Raw genomic sequence first — 20,911 nt, 5'->3', positions numbered from 1 at the left:
AAATCACATCTCCAACCTGTTCTGGTGGGGCTTTTGTAACTATTGCCTTAACGAACTAAAGAAAGCTATGGAACATATAAGTTTATATTATTTTTTATACATTTTAGTTTTCTTTTTTTTTTAGCATAGCTTGAAAAGTTCTATTTGGCACCCAGGAGAAAAACATTAAACAGCTCTGCATTTTGTTTTTCAGTGTGCAGTGACCTGGAATTCAGGGAGGTTGCAAACAGATTGAGAGACTGGTTTAAGGCACTTCATGAAAGTGGAATTCAAAATAAGAAGACTAGGATTGTTCAAAGGCCTGAAAGAACCAGTAAGAGATTTCTACTTGTCTTATTTGATGTTCTCTTTGATACTTTTCTGTGCTTTTGTATTTTCTTGTTAAGACTTGCCTTATTCTCATGTGCTTTAAATAGGCATGTGTATGAAACCATAACTTTGTGCTTTTTAAAAGGTAATTTCTTATTTATGGCTTAGTATTGATATAAGATGTTCACTTTAAACTTTCAACGTTAATCAGCAGGACTCTTGCTTGTAAGAATGTATGGCAGCTACCAATGCTTTTACTTGTGAATGCTATCAAATTGTCTGTTTGATAGAGCTTGATAATTAGCTGCTGTATAAGGAGACAAAGCAGAAGAAACAAGTAGAGATTTTGAGCAACTTTTCCATAGAGAAAAGTGAGTTGATGAACGACTAGCCCTGAGAAATAATGTACAGAAGCTGTAAACATGTGTGACCCATCATTGGTAGGTACTGGTACAGAAAAACACATGGAAAAACAGCGTGTAAGTAAAAAGGAATTTTCAAGGATATACTTCAAACTGGAAAAGACTCAGGAGTATTGATGAAGTGGAAACAGTAGGGGGCATAATTTGTTTTTAACCCACTCAAATATTAAAATAGTTTTTTTGTTGTGGAAAGCAGTAAAGTTTTAAAATGTAATTATCAAAGGGCTTATTTAAAATAGCAATTGAAGTGTGCAATAATAGCTTCAAGAGTGATGTCCTACTGTGAAGGAGAGTCAAATTAGATTTCATAAGCCATAAAACTCTACCTTTCATTAATATGAAGAGCAAACTATGAATTCCTCTAGGGTATGTTTCACAGAACTTGGCTACCACTGGCTGCTTACCTTAGTTCCTTCATTATTAACTTTTTAAGAATTTGGCATTTTTATTTTTTTATTTTTAGCTTTTGTTTGATTGTTATTTGTAGTATTACTTTTTCTTTTTTCAGGAAATCCATTTATTTAATTTCATTTTAATTCATTTATGAAATTTCTTTGTGTGATTTTTCACGCTAAGGAAATACAAATAATTCTGTAAAACACAATGAATTAAAGATGATTCTGTGTTTTCTGGGAATACTTAACATTGAGAAAAAAATGTTTCTGAAGTAAGGTGGTATACAGTAATGTCACTTCTTATTGATACTGAAAAAAATTCATTTAGAAATGTATCTTTACAACTGGCATTCTGGTTGGTGCCCATAACTGCCATGTGATCTGATTCTCATCCAGTAATGAAAACAACAGAAATACAAAGTTTGCAGCTCAGCACAGTTAAAGGTCAGCTGAAACATTGCGTAGGGTCCTGTTTCTTGCTGAATACTCACTTTGAGGGTAACACATTGAATAGGTAAGGTTAAAAATGCAGCACAGCTGTTGAGAAGCCTGATAATACAGTAAAAGTTCAAAAAGAAGAAGTTTGAGCAATGATAAAAGCAGCAACTGTACAGCTATTAAGTACTATGGCATACATAAACAAAAAGTCAGTGTTTCAGGTAATTTGGTTCTATGTAATACAGGAATGTAAAGTTCGTAATTAACACTTTGAATACATTGAAATGTAGTGCAAAGCACAAAGTTCTTAGGAGTGTGAGATTTTTGCCTTAGACATTTTCCTTAGGCACACAGGTGGCATTGATAAGACGTAGTATCTATACCTGAGACAGGTACTTGTATCGTGTACATGTATATATTATAATCACTATTTTATATAATATAAATATATAATATTGTATAACCACTATACAATATTATAATCAATATTTTATCTCTTGTTTGCAGATTTTTAATTTATAATAGCAATTAAAGACTGTATTTAGACTTAAGATCTAAGATTTTAATATATGTGCCTAAAAATGCAAGAGTCTTGTGGATTTTTGGACCTTGTCAATTTTTGGGCCTAGAAATATGTTATTTGATCCCAGCTGGTTGATTTGTTTTCAAACTTTGATGGTGACTTACTATAACATTAGTAACACTCGTAAGATTGAGTGCTCTCTACCTAATGTTGATTCTACATCTAGTGCATCCTGAATGTTCATGTTTTGGCACTTCGTGTGCAATGCAAGAAGATTAGCAACCATCTGCTTACATTATGTAGACGAATGCAGTTGTGAGATACATGGATATTTTTAGAACAGATTGTTCAAATGCATGAAGTGCTTTGGTCTGTGTGGTCTGTGAGCATGAGGAGCTCTTCTGCAAAAATGTTACAGTCCCATTCTGATTAGCTGCCTCCAGAGTTCTAGGGTTGGTGGGATCTTTCCCACCTAACCTGAGCTAGTAAAGGGATCTTTCTAAGGCAGGTAGAAAGATTTATTTGCCTTTTAAATACTTCAGATGAGGATCTTCTCTACAAACACAAATGTTCTACTTGAAGTGATAAAATGGTTTTCTGACCCATTTCCTTTTGGAAGCCTTCAAAGTCATGAAGTTCTCTCCTTTGACGGCATAAGAATTCACGCATACTTGAGGAGGTATCTGAAATTTTAGGCACAGGTTAAACTGGATCCTACCCTACCAGTTTATTGAGAGACACAATCAAGAGTTGATTTGGATGGTCTTTTCAGGGCTCTTTTTCATCAACAGGTAAGGAAATATAATCTGGGTGGAAAATTCTGTTTTCATTATACTACTTTTTAATACCTGTGAACATGGTGCTATCAGAAATGTTTGACTTATACTTGTAATGTGGTACCAGAAATTAATCCTAAATAGCTAGACTGTTGTACAAGGTATTATTTGATTACTATGCTGGTTTTAAATTAGATTTTTCTGTTTCAAAGAGTTATACCTCATCAACCTTAAAATAGTGGTAGTGTTGTTACAAGAATGTTGAAAAGTTTGCTATTTGTTGTAGGAATGCTAGGATGTAAACATGGAAGTTTGATGATAGGCTTTGGCCTGTTTATTTCTTTTTACTAAAACAAAGCAAATCAAATTGTAGAAAATGGTTACAAGTGAGACAGTCAGTTTGTCCTATCTTTTCCTCTTTTCTTTTTCTCTTTAAAAAAGAAGTTTTTGACAAAACCCACAGTTTCACAAAAACATTTGAACAAAAACTGTTTAGAGTCTAGTATTTCAGTAGTGTGGTCAGTTACTCAAATTGCATATATCTACTCGTGAAAAAAAATTGCTTTCAGATACAAAAGATCCTATTTGCACAATATTTACTTGATTTTATAAATAGCCAATATTTACTTGGTTTATTTTGACAGGCTACTGCAAAAAGGCACTTCATCTGTAGACAGAAAGTGATTGAATGAATGTATGATCAGTAGTATTTTTCTTTCATATGTGGATTTGGGGATGCAAAAATTGTTTAAAAACTGGTTTCATCATTGCAACTATATGTTTTTTCTGGTATATACATTTCTGAACTTCAAAATTTCTTATCTGAGGCAGCAAAAGATACTTCATCTTACGAGAAACTAACATGTCTGTGGTTTAGTAGAAAGTATTAGGTCGATATGTGCCTATAAACACGCAAAGATACAAAAATAATGATAAGCATTTAACATAGTAATGTCCTTCCTAATACCATTGCAAAATTCTTAAAACTGTTCTTCAAGAGCTAAGCTCTCAAGTAGTATCCCTAATGAAATCCCTCATAGTCTGTCTCCAATGTCATACTATGTCCAAGATATCAGGCACATTAATTGTTAAGTATACCAGGGAGTCTCACCCCTATTTTGGGGAGGTCAGAGAGTTATACCTAGAAATAAACCTTGCAAAGAACTTAATCACGCATAACGACCTTATACTTAGCACATGAGACTTAGTGGTCTGTACAGAACAACAGCTATGACAAAAAGCCACCTGAATGCAACTTCCCCTTTCAGAGTCCTAATTATTTTAGCAGAACCCTGGAGTTGTTCATTACCCTTGGCGAGTTAAAAATCTGTTTTGGCACCCTTTTCCCCCAGGCTGTCCTTTATTCTTGTCATAGAGTTCCTTCCTCACTGAAAAACCATTCTGCATTTAAAAAAGTAATTTGTGGCATGCTTTCTGGTTGTCTGTTTGCATTGAGGATTTTTCATATTTCAGTCTCTCTGGTGGCACTTGGGATGGGATTTATTAAAAAGCTTGGGCACAGTCCTTCTGACCAAGGTAGATGCAGTTCAAGTTTATAGTGCCTCTCCGGTGCTTTTCAGAGTTGTGGACTATTAAATAGTCCACATTGATCTGTACAATCGTGATTTCTAAACAAACCTAACAAACTGTTTAGGTTGTTCTGCTAGAACCATCAATGTGCTGATAACAAGTTAAAAATGTAAGGTTCCTACATTGCTGTGTTTTTACAAGGGTTACGTTATTTTGTTTAACTGACACTTTTTTTTTTCCAAAGCTGAATCTTATTAATAATGCAGACTAGACTATTTCAAATAATTAATAGGGTTTTATTTCTAAAATCCCTTAAGTGTGCAGATGTATTCAGATAGAATATATCTAGAAGTATCATTACTATAAATGCTATATAAACACTTAAATCTTCAGGCCATTTATGGTCTAAATAGATGGCACAAAGGGGAAAAGGATACTTTGCCCCCATACTACAGTAATACCCCCATTATTATTCCCTTGTGGATGGGGAAATAAGGAGTTGAAAAATTGAGGTTTTACGTACCTGTTTAAAGTTTTTTAAAATATTTTTTGTATTTCTATATTAATTTTGTATGATGAAACTGTAGGAAATTAATGTATCAAATACAAAGCACAAAATATACCATAGTCCCACAAATATTTCTGCTAACGGGCAGTTTATTTCTGAAGAATATTTGTGCACCTTGTCATGTTAGAAGGTGAAAGACCAGAGGCCAAGGGTAATAAGCAATCTTCTTACAGCTTGGGAATAATATGATTATTTGGAGTCTAGTACACTAATAATTTTGAAAATAAAAGAAAAATACAAGAAGACTGAAAGAAAATTACTTATAATTGGCTTGTCTGGAACTAGCATGGTGAGATATTATTACATTGAAATTGCCAGATACCCTTACAGACTTGCAGCAGGAAAAGACAAATTTTTTATAGAGAAGTGTAAATGAAATTAACAATTTCGGATCTTTGCATGGAGGTTTTTACTTCATTCTTACTATCCTAAATTCCTTACTGATGAAGAGACACAGCTGACATTATGGAGAGAAAAATTAAATTTCTCTGATCTTCATTGCTGAAGCTTATTTGGAAACCCTGAACAAAGTTTTCACTTACTCCTGTCAGTATTCTCCCATACAGTCATTGTATAGATATGAGAGATAAAAAGAATTGCAGTTTTAAGCATCATTTTTTATGTCTTAAAAATGCTGACTGCCTGAGAATTTGGCTACTTCCTGAGATTATCTCAGAAATTGTCCCATAAGCCGTACCGCAATGTTGTACAGGCTGGCAACCTGAACTATAGTTTTAGTTTGATAGAAAGAAAGGGTTCTTGTGACTTTCTCCATGTGTCAGGTTAGCATAAGCCCAGGCATCCATAAAGCAAGAGTCTAGAAGAAGAACTCCAGCCTAGAAGTAATTCTGAGCAGTAATTGTAAGTTAATCCATCTTTACTTGAAATTAAGACTTTGAATGAACTAAATCAGTATTGTTGACTGAAGATTGTTTTGGCTCAAATCTTCTGTACAGAATTATCCTTATGCACAATGAAACATATGTAGATGTTTACTGTAGCATTTTCTTTTATTTCTCTCTCCTCAGGTATCTTTTCCTAACAGTCACTCCTATTAATAAAATGGTCAGTCTGGTGTCCTACAGAATGCATTTCATCTGAACTGTCAATCTATTAACAAACTGGTAGCCTGCAGCAATAGGATTCATCTTGATTACCTCACCTCCCCATATAAAATAGTCCAAAACACTTTCTGGAAAAGGAGAGACTTCAGGATGCAAACTTTCACGAGTGTTTAAGGGACATTGCAGCTTGTGCTTTATTTCTTTCCCTTGTACCTTCTGTTGTAAAATGAGAGTCAGTTATCCTAGGTTTATCGTAAGACCATTGGTTCCTTCCCCTTGTCTTGCCCTAACCCAGGCTCTGCTCCTATCTATGTAATCATAGTGAGCAGGAATACATTACAACTTTAGACAGGTGACAGAGAATGTTATGCCTCATCTGTCTCCTTCTTGGGCTAGTATGGAGCCAGATGAGTCTCAACTAGACTATCACTTTCCTGAACAGCAAATGTGACAGAAAGCATTCACGCCTGCTTGGTCCTCTCTTTAGTTTAGTCCTTCCAGCTCTGGTCTGTCCTGATAAAACTACATTAAGAAGGAAAACTTGTTCCTACCTTGTGCATGGTAGACCTCAGCTGTGAGATGCTGTTAACTGAAGATTTTCTGATAGCCAAAATACTAGACAAGTCCATCACAAATGAAAACCTTCTTGCTATATAGCTTGCATGCTGAGCAAGTAAAAGCCAACGTCTAGATGACAGTCAGGACTCAAGCAGAGTGCCTGGGTGTTTATTCACATGTGATTTGTCAGTGTCTTTTAGAGTACCAGACAGTGTATTAGAAAGAATCGTGCAGTTTACTTTTCCTGGCATATTAGATAAACAATTTTTAGCTAGTGCAATATATGAGCCATATGTATGTATGCTGTTTTGATTTCTGCATCATGTCAAAAGCTATCTTCCTCACTGTATACAAGGATTTATTACCTACAAGCTTAATAAGCAGGCAAACAATAGTTTTATCTTGAAAAGCACATTATATTTACTAAGAGTTGAAATTTTCCCCTGAGAAATTATCAGAAACACAGGAGCATTTCTGTTGGTTCCTTCTGGGGAGATATTTTGAATGCTAATGTGTAAGGCACAGAGGAGGGGTATATTTCTCAATAATATTTCCCTTGGGATTGCTTTGGCTGAGGAAAAGAGCTTAAGCTGGTACTTCTCATTTTTCTAGACAATATTTAGCTGCACAAAAGCTCATTTCATTACGCTATATGGAAATGGATTTCAAATAAGTGGTTAAAATGAGAGAAAATCTTCTTTCGTAATTTAGACATCTGAGCAGCAATTTTTGCTTTCCTCAGTGTAATGTCCTGGTACTTAATCATCAGGAATAAATTACTCTCCTTCAAGTATACTAACTTTCCCTCTTTAGTTTCTGCTTTTCGTTTTGTCTCACAACTGTGAAAAATGTGTAAGAACAGCATTCCAGTTGGCGCTCAAAGTGATAATATAGGTAGTCTGTGATTTGGGCAATTAATTTCCTAGTTCTGGGTCACCTGGTGACTTTGTGAATCTTAGTTCTGTATCACCTGACCACCTCGTGTGTCAAACCACATTAGCAGATGTCAAACTGTAGGCATGTGCTGAAGTGCTTTCCTGGCTCTCTTTCTCAAGTATAGCACCTTCAAGAGTGACACCTATATCAATATTATTGTAGAGGAAGGAAGTCATTGCAGAGAGAAAGCACCCGATGATCCTGAATTTGGGCAGTCCCTTAAGGGTTCTTTAAAATTGCACCAAGAATTTTACTTCACCACAGTAATCTCTTAAGGGTTTATAACATGAACATGGAACCGAGGTGATGATCTTTATGTGGTCTGAAATGGTCGTTCTACCACAGCACGGATATCTCCACATACATATATATCTAAAGGAAAATCTACTGATTCCTAGATCTGATTACTGAATTATCCAAGCTGACCTGTTTTAGCAGCATAAAAACACTTTTCAGATTTCTTTATTGTTGCCTGTTCCTGATGGCCCTTCTTCCAGGCAACAATTTAGGAAGATGCAAGCTGTATTAGTAGGTCTGATACTGGCAGCCAGCTGCTCTTAGGAATCATCTTTTCCACAGCCTCCTCCAAGACATAAAATACATCAGGTAAAGATAAAATACCGTAACTTTAAAGGCATTGCTGAGACTGAGTATCATGTTCCTTTTTCATAGAACTGAATATATGTTGTAGGAAGAAAAGAACGGACTCCCAACAAGTTACCTGGAATTTATTCTCCTCTTAGTTCTGTGAACATTGCAAACCACTTAAGCTTCACTCTCCTGATGTATAATATCACTGAAATTCTTCAACAGAATTATTTTCCAGGAAATCACTGTAGATCATTTATTGAGTGTGCTATAGGTGTAATGTTTGACAAGAAAACTCATATTTCTAAATGCTTTGAGACTGATGGTGAGATTATTTTTTAGGAGGTTAATTTAATGACTTTTAAAATGAAGCTGACATATAATTTATATGTAGTATTTCAATAACATACACTTTATATACTGTATACATGTACCACTGGAGCAATTTCCATGATGTCGCATTCTTTTGTGGTGGCTGAGCTCAGGAGCTGCTGTATCGTTCCTGCGATATGATTTTTATTTCTTTTTTTCTTTTTTTTTTTTTCCCCTCAGGATTTGATACCAGCATTTTGCCAATTTGCAAAGACTCCCTTGGCTGGATGTTTAATAGGCTTGATACAAACTATGACCTGTTGTTGGACCAGTCAGAACTTGGAAGCATTTACCTTGACAAGAATGAGCCATGCACCAAGGCGTTCTTCAATTCTTGTGACACATACAAGGACAGTTTGATATCTAACAATGAGTGGTGCTACTGCTTCCAAAGACAGCAAGGTAAAAGATGAGAACAACCTGCGTATGTATGTGACTGACCTTTTTGTAGTGCTTTATCTTTTTTTTAACATGTTGAGAAGATTACAGTGAACTACAAGCTTTTAAATGCTGTACCATGAATTTGTGTTAAGGTTTATAACTTATTTTGAATACCTAAAACAAAACAAACAAACAAACCCCCCAAGCTAAATGGAAAGGTTGCTAGAAATTCAAGGATTCTAAATAAAGTGCTAAATAGCAGCTAATGCTTTTAGAGCAATATTGTTTCTCATGCCAACTTCCAGTAAGTATGCAGAGGAAAGAGGCCAAAATAAGGAACAAAATTACTTAAATTATTTCTTTCCCAATCTACTTTGCCTACATTATAAAATAAACTTTTTTATTGCTGAAGTAGGGCATCTTAATGTTCCATTTTGTAAGCCTATTAAAATAACTGAATTAACATTATGGATAAAGTTATTTCCAGTCATTTGGACCTAAAACCAATTGATTTTTAGTGCCTAGATGAATCTCTTGTTAATGTCTTGACGTGATTTGGTTAAACAAATAAACACAATCTATAAGCATTATTTTCCTGAGGATCAAATAACAATTTTAGACCTAGGTGAGACATCACATGAATTACATAATCAAATTAGTAGTAATGAATCAAAGAGTTTACTCATTAAATATTGGCTGAAGCTGGACGGAATTGCCCTTTTCATTTTTCTTACTAACATGAGGGATATTTTCAAAGAAATAAATGGCAAACAGGGTCCAAATTTCTACTGCCAGTAGAAGAGATAAGACTGATTTGGTGGAAAACTTGCAAAATCAGTTCAGCCTTTTTGAAAATTTTAATATCAATTTTCTAATTCAGTTGTGCCCTTAAAACTCTCATGATAAATTCCCATTAGCACTCAGCATCTATGCTTTGGCTCTGATTTCTGTGGAAATAAAGCTTTTTATCATGCCACATCTACCCATTGTAAATCTGAACAAAAATAAAGCTTTACTTCTGTAGATACATACATACATACTAAATAGCAGACTTCTTTTCTTTAGTAACTTTGTAGTTAAAAAGTTAACACTTAATCTTTCTAAACACCTTGTTTGTTTTGTAATAGAACAATGTTTTGGCTTTTATTTTTATAAGCATGTATGTACTGCTAACAAAATTAGTAAATGCAAAATAACCCATGCCAAAAAGTAAAGTGGTTTTTAAAGTAAAGAACGTAACATGTTTTACTTGGTTGTCTTTAAAATAAAAAAAAAAACCGCCACCACAGTCATTTCAGCTCAATATATAAACACCCTTACTCTTTGGAGGGCAATTGGCTCTTTTACCAATTTTATATAATGCATGTACAGCATAACCAGGGCATTAAGAAAGCACTTCCACAGATTAGTTTCAAGTAGTTTTGCATTCTATTGCCTATAAATACTCTTTGTCTTAAATATTTGCTCAGTGTACCACTAGAACCTAGGGATAGTATCGTAAAGACTGATCTAAACACAACTAAATTATATTAATGGTACCCCGAAGGCTAAAAATCTGGGATCCAGCTTTCAGTGACACTGATTCTCCCCATTGCAGAATCCAACGCTATAAAGCTTTTCTTCCCTTTTTACCAATTTCCTCACTGTCTTGATGATGGTGTTGTGATAAGGTGCTGATTTAAAACAGATTAGATAGCTTTTGATACCACGGTGTGTTTGAGCATACAGTAAAAAAGATGTATCCTCAATGTTGTAAATGAGGCAAAATCTTGGTTTTGGCCATCCTTGCACATTAAACATGCACTCCATCCCTCAAAATTAACACTGTCAATAAAATCTGTATTGTCCTTTTTTATTTTTTTGAAGGTGTAAGGAGGAAAAAAAAGCTTATAGACTTGTCACATCTTATTATTAGTTCTTGCACAACTATCTGGGTCCTACCTCCCTACTGTATTAGTGACCCACTGGATTCTCTATTCATAATTTCCAGTGTTATGTTAAACCTTGTGATATGGTCACGTTTGGTTATGTTTTACTTGACTGAACAATCTAAATAAGATCTTTAACTAGGCCTTTGCTATTAATAGCAGAGAAATGGCTAGGTAGAAAAATTGACTGGCTTCTTTCTGATGTTTACTATAAGTTGATATTAGCAGAATTCTTCAAGCCATGCAGACAGCTCTCTCTATTCATTGAGCTTAGTCAGTGCTTTCTGGGCAGATCTACAGTTTTACGAGACTGCTATAGATTAATGATGTTCAAAGTGAATACAAAATTTGGTCGACAATATGTATCGTACTGGGATAGAAATTCCATTGTGCTTTTTTAAAGAGCATAGTATTTGCTTTTAATAATTATCTGAGAAGCCCTCTTGCTCTTTGATCTTAGCTTCACAGTTCAAGACTGCCAGGATCAGACAAGTACCTGTAACTCTTCTTCATTCTTTCTTTCTGCTTGAGGTCTCTCGTGATGCATTACAATACAGTAGACCCATTACTGCACATTACTCACAACTTCCAGTCAATAAAAGCAACTTCTTATGAATACTTAAGGCAGATCTTTCTTCCTCAGAAGAAGATATTCCTGTAGTAGCTGTCCTGCCTTGACTAATGCTTAAATACTTATGTACGGCTCAGTGGTGCTTATTGCATTTTTTTTCTTGGCCTTATTCTGCTTTAAGTGTAGTTTAGTATTTCTGAGATACATCCAAGACACTATAATGATTTCTGCAATACTTCAAAATCTGCACTTTGCTAGTGCTCTTTGCAAGTCTTCCTGTACGCTTTGGTCGCTGTTGCCCTCTAGTTTCAACTACAATTCATGCAAATGCTTCAGCGCCCATCTTCAGAACTTATTTTCTTAGTTGTTTGACATTAGCTTAACACTTTAGCGCTTATCTAAATGCTGAGGCACTTGCAGTGTTGCCCTTTTTATAGTTGGAATTTCTTTCTGCTAGTATTACATCCTTGGTTTTGTTGCATCACTGCTTCAGAGTAGGAGAGTACACAATTTTGCTAGGAATATTAATGCTTAGCACCTAAGTATTTCTTTATTGCAGGCCTCTGCATGGATCTATTAGTCCAGCACTTCTCTAGGTGCCTTTTCTTACAGGCTCTTCTGTCTGTCAAGGCTGGAAGACATCATTATGACTTTAAAACTAGTCTGTCTTACAGAAGAATGATAATTATTGTGATCCATATTTGTTACATCAGCCTTTTCAGATTGCAGGACTTCAAGTATGTTTATAGAAGATTCTAAAGGAAAGTGTAATATGCCTTAACACATAATTGCAGTCCCCAGAAAGATTTCTTGAAATCCCTGAAGTTCAAGCCTCGGTTGTCCAAGAACAATTCTAATACTTGAACCCAAGCACAGGCAAGGCACCACATGGCAGCCTGATCTGCAGTGGACCGTATGCCAGAAGTTAGAGGCTGTGCCAGATATTAATTGAATGAGATGGAAAATCTGTGAAAGCTAGAGTCTCACTGTGTGGGTAGCAGCTCCTTGAGACACATCTGTTAAAAATGCTAGACATTCTTTGTCAAATCTACCAGTTTTACTCCCATTGCTCTGTTAATGTTCCTCTTTTTGGTAAATCAAAGCTTAATCACACTGCTTTTTTATGGAAATAAGTTGAGAAATCTAATAGAAAGCTTTTCCAAACTCATGAACTAACTGGAAAATAAAGAGGGAAGCATTATGAGTTGGGGAGAGAGGAAAAAGGATATGCTGTGGACCAAAAGGAATTGGTTGGACTGCCATTCTCTTTGACAGTTTTAAGCACCAGAGTGATTTAGTATTGTTAAGAGTTTTTGCTGCTTTTATCCTGAGAAGCAAAGCTTAAGTGTGAATCTTGAAGACCTAGCTTCTGAGAAGAAGAAAGTTTTGGGTAAGTAACTTTCTCATATTACCTTGTTACCTTTTGGTTAGTGGTATTCCTTTTTGTAATTATACCACCAAAGATTTATAGCTGTAAATGGAGATTTTTTTCTTTAGGCATAGTCCATCATTTTTACATTTCCACATATTAGTGCTTATGTGTGCAACCCTGTGTTTCTAATTTAGGATTTTTTTCCATAGAACAAAATGTATGTATTTTTCCTATTTGGTTGGTTCTTCTTCTTCATATTTCCCATCTTCTTTGAAAGATAGACTAAAATAAAATAGACTAGAATAGGAGAGAATCATTTAGGTTGGAAAGTACCTTAGAGATCATCAAGTGCAATCATTAACCTAACACTGCCAAGTCCACCGCAATCCTAGATCCTTCTAGTCCATGGTACTTGTGTGCATAAATTACTATCATTTTTTTAGATTACTGATTAATTGGAAATACCTTTGGTTTAAGAAATAATTGATCCTCAGAATGCTGTATAATTAAGAGCTTAACTCTTTAAATATCAGGAAAGACAGAAACCTTAGTTTTGAAAGGTAATGAACACCTCTGGCATAATACTGAGCATGATCATCTTAAAATAAGAAACGTAAAACTTTAAATAGCCTCAGCAAATACTCAGAGGCTAACTACTTAAAACCCAATACCCACCCAGTGATGTCAAGTCCCAGTGGTTTTCAAGAGCACACAGAGAAAATTGCTTGGTTGTCTGGAAGGACATCCCTTGAAAATTTGTTCTGGCACTAAGACTCCTGTAAACAGTATTTAAAAGTAGAGCCTACTTTTAAGGCCTTCACTCTAAAAAAAATCATTATAGATTTAGCGTGAAAACGTGGCCCACCAAAGGCAAGGCCACTCTAAGCTTTTATAAGCTTCTTTAAATGTTTGGGATATGTAAATAGTATTTAAAATGTGAAGCCAAGAGAAATTAAAGCCTGCTGTCAGTAAGGGGTTATTGTTGTCTTCCAGTTTCTATTTACTCTGTTAGATAAGAGCTCATGAGTAATACCAAAGGCCTATTGGTATATCTAGGCTATGCCAGCCAGGAGGCCCGGTGTTCACCAGAAATGTATTTTTGATCCCCCATTTCATCTAAGCGTTTGTCACCAGAGTTTGAGTGTTTCCACAGGAAAGGTGCCTCCATGTATTATAATGTATTCTTGCCATCCCTGCACTCTTTTTGTGCATCTTGTGCTGCTCTCAGCTGGCTAAAGGGTGAGCACTCTTGTTTTCCTTTAGGAGGAATTCAGGAAAGGCTGCTTTGGACTATCACCAATCAAATGATTTTGCCTACCCATTGCCCTACACAGTGACTGGATTCTGGTCTAAGTGTGTGCTTCATCAATAAGATAGGCCAGTCTTACTCATCTTTAAACTAGCTCAGAAGATTTTTTTCTGTTTGCATGGAAAAAAAAAAGTAGTTTCGCTATATTTCAGAAGGGAGCCTTGAGTTAATTGCCTGGCAAAAATGTATTCTAAAAAATCAAGAGTCTGCTAAAATGGAAAATGCATTTAATATTCGTAGAATGTGAGACTTTAGTGAGATGTTATCAGAATATTGTCTGGGAACGGTATAAGCTAAAGATACATGCGAGTAAACTCAGTAATACTACTGCTGATTCAGAGTGAGAAATGCCTTTGTGCTAATGTCCTAACGTAGTACGCAATGTCAGTGTTCAGAGATTAGTACTTTGCTGGCTTTGATTCTTCCACTTATTCAAGAGTAACATATACACATTCATGTCTTATTTCCATCCCATTCATGGAGTGTACTGTGACTTGCTTCTGCAGACAGTAGAAAATTAAATGATTCAGAACTGCAGTAAGCTATAACTCTGAAGAATGGAAAACTGAATTTTAATACCTATTCTGCCTCTTAGACACATCTGAAGTTTGGCCACTGTTTTTAACTTAGTTTGCTGAACATGGGGCTTTGTACCCGTGGGATTCAGTCTTAAATTGTTGCAATAGAACCACAATCTTGCAGACTTCAGTGGAGACAATTCTTATTTTCTTAGTGTAGTATTTGAAATACAAAACTTGAACATGACTTCTAACAAGGACAAAAGGGAAAGAATTAGAAGAGCCATCCTGTTTCTAACCAATACATGAGGCAAGCTTCACAGTCACACTCTGGTTTCTGTAGACTGATAAAATAGGGTGTGACAGAGTTACTATTTTGGTCTAGCATTCCTCGATCCTTCAGACTGGTGAGTAGCTGTTTACTTACATCTGGGTTAACTGGGAGTGGCATTCTGCACAAATCCATGGTGGTGCTCGAATTCATAATTCTGGAGGTGTAGCAAGGTGCAGTAATTCTTTTATTTCAGCGCTTAGGACATGATTAGTAATGCAGGATGTGTTTATTTCTTAAGATCAGTAGTTAGAGTGACCTTAGAACGTAGCAAACTGTGAAAACTTAGTCATATGCTTTCTTTCCTTGATACACTGTAATCTGTTTAACATTTTTTATGTCATTTTAGACCCACCTTGCCAGACAGAACTCAGCAACATTCAGAAGCAGCAAGGAGGAAAGAAGCTCCTAGGTGAGCCATAGATCATTCTTTTGAAGGTTTTATTGCTTACATAAATAACCCTAGTGAAACAGCAACATAAAATCAATATTAATCCAACAAAGATAGACCACAGTAAATTCCAGCAACAAAATTTATGAAATTTTTGAAAGCTATTAAACTTAGTTTTATTACCTTTCCTACCAAAAGATATTACATGTTTTATTACCCTAATAGAAGGTACGCTTTTACAGTTATGGAGGGGACAGTCTAAGGCACTCCTAAATTAGTATCTCTGCTGATCCTTTACCTGTAATATTCTTTGAGTAATTGAAATCTCTGTTGTGAATCAGTTTACACTGTATCAGTATTACTGAAATGTAATATCTTCATTTTACTGTTAGCCACTGTATAAAAAGCTGCCATAAAAGGCTTGGCCCAAAGTAGTCAAAGCTGTATTTCTGCTAAGGATGGTTTCTAACAACGACTGTATGCTTCAAAATGCTTTCATATGAATGTTTTGTTTGTTGTCGTTTGTCTACATATTATGTTTCTTTCAAAAAGTCTCAGTTTGTTCCAAATGAAAACCAATGGATTATTCAGCCTTAGGCAAGTCACTGCCTCACAAAATAAGACCCTGACTGTGTCTCTTGTACTCTTGGTGGGAAGCCCCTTGGGCTTAGAGCCTCATTTGCCTAAGTCTTTGGCATGTAAATGCAAATTTAACATTCTTTTTTTACATTTGTTGTTCTTAAAATTGGTGTGTTACACTGCAGTTGTCTTCTGTGGTGGGGTAATTAAATATTGGCAGGTAACTAAACAGATTGTAAAATATATGTTAAATAAAAATAGCTCCTAGGCCTTATAGCAGATAGATTGTTAGTCCAGGAAGCCTGGCCCTTATTACTCAGGCTTGTTTGTACTCCACGGATTATAGAACATTCAGAGTTGGGTGCAACATTTGAGCCTTTTCCCCAGAATACAGCAAAGATCTGGACTGAGACGTTCAGGGAGTAAGGAATATGTGTCACAGGATCAATGAAAAATTTAAAGCAAGATTGGTTGCTGTATTTCTTCAAATCAGTCCAAGGCTGATAGGTGTTATTTTCCCTCCCACATTTGATATATTCAGTCACCTTCTGCTTAACTGAATTTAGTCATGGTAAACCCATCAGTGTAGAGTCTAGAATGAGGAAACAGCAAAAGGTAGGTAACTTTCTACTATAATTGTTACTTTGGCCAAGAGGCAGTTTTTAATATTCTTATTCATTATTTATATATTACAGGGCAGTACATCCCCTTATGTGATGAAGATGGCTATTACAAACCAAGTCAGTGCCATGGAAGTGTAGGGCAGTGCTGGTGTGTTGACAGATATGGTAATGAGGTAACAGGATCCAGAACAAATGGTGCGGCAGAATGCTGTAAGTTAAGAACCCTTTGTGACATTTGGTTCAGAGGTGTTATTCCCCTTAATTACCAACCAGATTAAATTTATTCAGTAAGAACAGATGTGGGACCCAACTACTTGGATTTTGAAACAAAAAATAACAAATTATAATTTATTATTGTTATTACTTCATTATTTTTTGCAACTCATCGCTGTGTCAGCAATTATTAGACCTCATATATGTGCTTGGCATAGCGTATATCAACCTAAGGAAAGTTAATTATCTAGAGCAGCGTTAGACAAGCCCCCAAATGCTTGATTACCCCTTGGGTAATCAGCAAGCTAGTGAACTCAATTCAACTTTTTTTCAGTTTGTGTTTGAGGGAATTGCCAAAAGTTCCTAGCACACTAAATCTTCCCTTATTTTTCCCTTCCCTGCAGCACTGTGTAACTTCTTCCAAGAATTCCCATGTCACCTTTGTTTGATGACCCAGATAAAAAAATGGCAATAAAATATTTTACTTTTTTTTTTTTTAAAAAAAAAAAAAAGCCTTACATTACTCCTTTCCACTTCTTTTGCAACAAAAGAATGTAGCCTGAAAGAAAGGGTAAATTTAACACACTATTAGGTTGGACTTAAATATCTTTTAGTTGTTCCTGGCACTCATAGTTCTACAAATCCATAAAATTTGTCTCCTTTTGTTAACATTGAGAAATTTGTCCCTATTGAAGTGGTTTTCTTTTAAGACAAAAGAAATTTTGTATTATTTATGTTTTATTTCTGTGTCACACTCTGTAGTTTAAAATAAGTAATCATCCTGAAACTAAATATTGTGGTATGCCTTTTGTATGCTTATGTATATTACACTATAAATATGTAGTGTGTGTTGTGTGTCTTTTCTATAACTATCATACCTTTTTAGCTATCGATTTAGAGACTTCAGGTGATTTTGCCTCTGGTGATTTCCATGAATGGACAGATGATGAAGATGATGAAGATGAAATAATGAATGATGAAGACGAAATTGAAGATGATGATGAAGATGAAGGAGATGATGATGTTGATGACGATGATGATCATGATGGATATATTTGATGATATTAGGGGGTCTGTGAATTGTACCTTTCTAAAATTCACAAAATGACATTTCATAAAATCCCTTTGCTCTCCAAGATCAAAAGGATTCTAACAAACATGTATATTTTGTATGATTATTTCAAACATTGCGGCTGGAGTCATAGACTTTTTTGTTTATATAAGAATAATTATATTATGTGCTTTTGAGTTTCTAAATGCCTTTGCGCTGAAGAAAACACATTGGAAGGCTAGCCTGAAGAAAGAAACATTATGTGCTACTGAAAATACAAATGTGCAGAACACACTATAAAGACAACCAGTCTCTAAAGCTCTGGTGGTAAGGTATTTGCCCTTAGTTGGAACGGTGCATGTCTTCTTCAGAACACATACTCTAACCTAACTTTAGTTTGTCAGTGTTTTAGGCCCTGCGGGCTTTGCACATTGTCTGTTTAAAAAATGAAAAATGTATTACAGTAGGAAAACATTGGTGCACGAGTAGCACATCACCAGTCTTTAATTAACCAAAGGTATGGAGAAAAATTATCAGGAGGGGAAAATAAAGCAAAGTCCTCCTTTGTGTTTGCATTTGTAGTTATGTTTTTTACTAGGAAATGGCTAGGTTACTGAAAGGATTTTTCAAAAGCAGTAGCATGGACAAGCACCAATGCTGTAATTGTAAAGTTTTCTTGTCCTTCTTTAATTTTTTTTTTCTTCCATATCAAGGTTGTATAGGCTTTATCATTATTTACTCAAACATTGCTTCACCCTTTATTGTTTCTCTGTATTTCTCTCTAATCAATTAGCGTAAAATATTTTACATGGGAAAAAATTTTGCTTAAAATTCTATTACCTTTATACATGACTGTATTTCAGAATATTGGCATTTGCCCCAAGGTAGTTTTTAATAAATGTATATGATACTTTTTATTTTCTTAATTCGGGAAATAGTTTTGCATCTTTATCTTAATTCATGTTGTTTTCTGTTACTATTGCGGAAACTTAGAGAACGTATTGTAAAGGTGCCTTGCAAAATAGAAATAGAGAGGTTTTAGCATGCACACCAGTATAAGATGTTAGGCAATAGCTAAGCACACCCAATTACCAAATTAATACCAGTATAGGTACTGCTGCTGGAATGAAGAAAATGGATTATTTTAATTTTTTTCCTATTGTTATGTAATTACCATGTGGACTAGATTATAATTATTGTGTAGAGTAGCATTTAAGATTTGACTGTAGAGAAAATTACTTTAATCACTGTATTTATGTTAGCATGTTAATTAATTGTGTAGACATTTTGGGACTCCACCATCTTTGTTCATATCATATATATTGCTTTCTGCCCACAATAAAATCGACATGACCTGTATAATGCAATAATACAGGCTGTATAATTTCAAAACTGGATCACCGGTTTCTCATTGTTAATTAAGAAGAAAATCAGTTTCTTATTTGAATTAATTTCTACACATTAAATATTAAATTTAATGTTTATCCTATGTAATATTGAAAAGTATAATGCATTTTCTTTTTTACTGTTTCTGTATAGTTTGCAAAATAAAGACTCTTGTAACCAACCTTTGGCCAGTATAGCCCATCATTTTAACTCTTTCCATAGTTTGAAATTTTGAAACAGGAAGAATTCATGTTTCAGATACATTTTACCTATTAAAATATGTATTTATTTGTATAAAGCCATTTATTAATGTTTTATTTCCAATAGTAAAGAATTTTTGACTAAGGCAAAACTCATAGGGAGCTTTTATTTTTCTATATTTTTTCCTGAATTTTCTAGAGCTTTGTTATGTACTTTTATGACATTGTCTTCATTACATAGTAAAGAAAGAGGGAGATACTTCTTTTCAAACTTTGTCATAATTTGTGGGGCATAGTTGTATTATTTTCTTAAATAAATGTAGTTGAGAGTTTACCATTCCAATACAGTGGGATTTTATCGAGAACAGTTTCTTATGGCTGAAATTAACTGATATATAAATTGATTTTAAATAAAGAAGCTAAAGAAAAAATGTTGTCATTATTGGCTGATGTAGCGAGTACTGTTTGGGGGGGTGGGGTTTCTAATGTGATAAATGGTCATTAGATGACAAACTAAAATGGATTTCTATAAAACTTGTGATATGAGGAGAATTAAAGTATGGAAAGAGAATTCATAATGTGTTCAGCCTAATGAGATTACAGTATGAAGAACATTCTAAAATGAACTGTCATGCAGAAGAACATGAAAGGAGTTTCTGTTCTTTCTTCACTGAAAATTCTGCACTGAACTAGAAGAGGAGGGAATATGCATGGATTTTAGTCCCTGAGTATCAAAACTGCCTACATAAAGGCAGAAGTAAGTCAAGATGGCTAAATTTAGTAAAGAACAGTGACAGTCGAGATTCAGGATCATCTTAGAGGATTTTTGTGGTCCAAAACTAAAACAGCAACAGCAAACACTTGATTTTCCTCATTCATGAGGAAAAGCCAGAGAAGAGATTGATAGTGAGAAAATTCCTTTGAAAACATCCTTCCTTTAAAAAAAAAATAGGTAAATTTGTCTATGGATTAATATTAAGGTGTTGATCTGCTTTCGTGATACCAAATGAACTGGAAACTATTTCACTGCGGCATGAAAGAAATACATGAAATCAGGAGCAGCAAGAACAAATAAAGGCACAGGCTAATAATATAAAATCACTAAATAACTAAACCATTCAGAAGCTTTTTCCTTCTTTCAGTGATACCCAAAAATTTGCACAGAGGTATGTCCTCATGAGTGCAGTCAGGCAGAAAGCAGCAGGGAGCCGTTGATTTTAAAACTCATTATTTTTACAGTGTCACTGTCTGTTGTTGTTGTTCTTGATCTTATAATTGTGCACATATATAGATACTTACAAATGTGCAATGATATTAGTATAAATTTGGAGATTTTCAGACACAGTGATTAATCCTTGTGCTCTTCTGAGAATGTGTGGAATTACAGTTCTCAGATTCATTGAAAAGGAAGGAATAGCACGTTCAATTAATTATTATAGTCCTCAAAGGGAATATTTCAGGTCGAGCCACATACATATGCTTAAGTTAAAAGCAAATGAATTGGCGCCATTAGTTTGCTTGTACAAAAATGGGATTATTGTACAAGACAGAGGAAGATGGACCATAGTGATAGTATGAA

The 20,911-nt window shown here is 34.9% G+C and overlaps 1 protein-coding gene across 1 annotated transcript in view; it reads left to right on the top strand.

Annotated features, from left to right (window-relative positions):
• SPOCK3 (SPARC (osteonectin), cwcv and kazal like domains proteoglycan 3) overlaps window positions 1–17,754 on the top strand; it is a 135,960-nt gene extending 118,206 nt beyond the window's left edge. Inside the window, exons 5-9 of the mRNA XM_009635318.2 lie at window positions 194–313; window positions 8,660–8,881; window positions 15,239–15,301; window positions 16,555–16,692; window positions 17,582–17,754. Coding sequence (XP_009633613.1) covers window positions 194–313; window positions 8,660–8,881; window positions 15,239–15,301; window positions 16,555–16,692; window positions 17,582–17,754 — 716 coding nt within the window. The remainder of the gene's footprint in view (window positions 1–193; window positions 314–8,659; window positions 8,882–15,238; window positions 15,302–16,554; window positions 16,693–17,581) is intronic.
• The last annotated feature ends 3,157 nt before the right edge of the window (window positions 17,755–20,911 follow it).

This window comes from Egretta garzetta, unplaced genomic scaffold, assembly GCF_000687185.1.
Source record: "Egretta garzetta isolate BGI_Z169 unplaced genomic scaffold, ASM68718v1 scaffold593, whole genome shotgun sequence".
Classification (NCBI taxonomy): Eukaryota; Metazoa; Chordata; class Aves; order Pelecaniformes; family Ardeidae; genus Egretta; species Egretta garzetta.
This window is presented reverse-complemented; position numbering and strand designations above follow the sequence as displayed.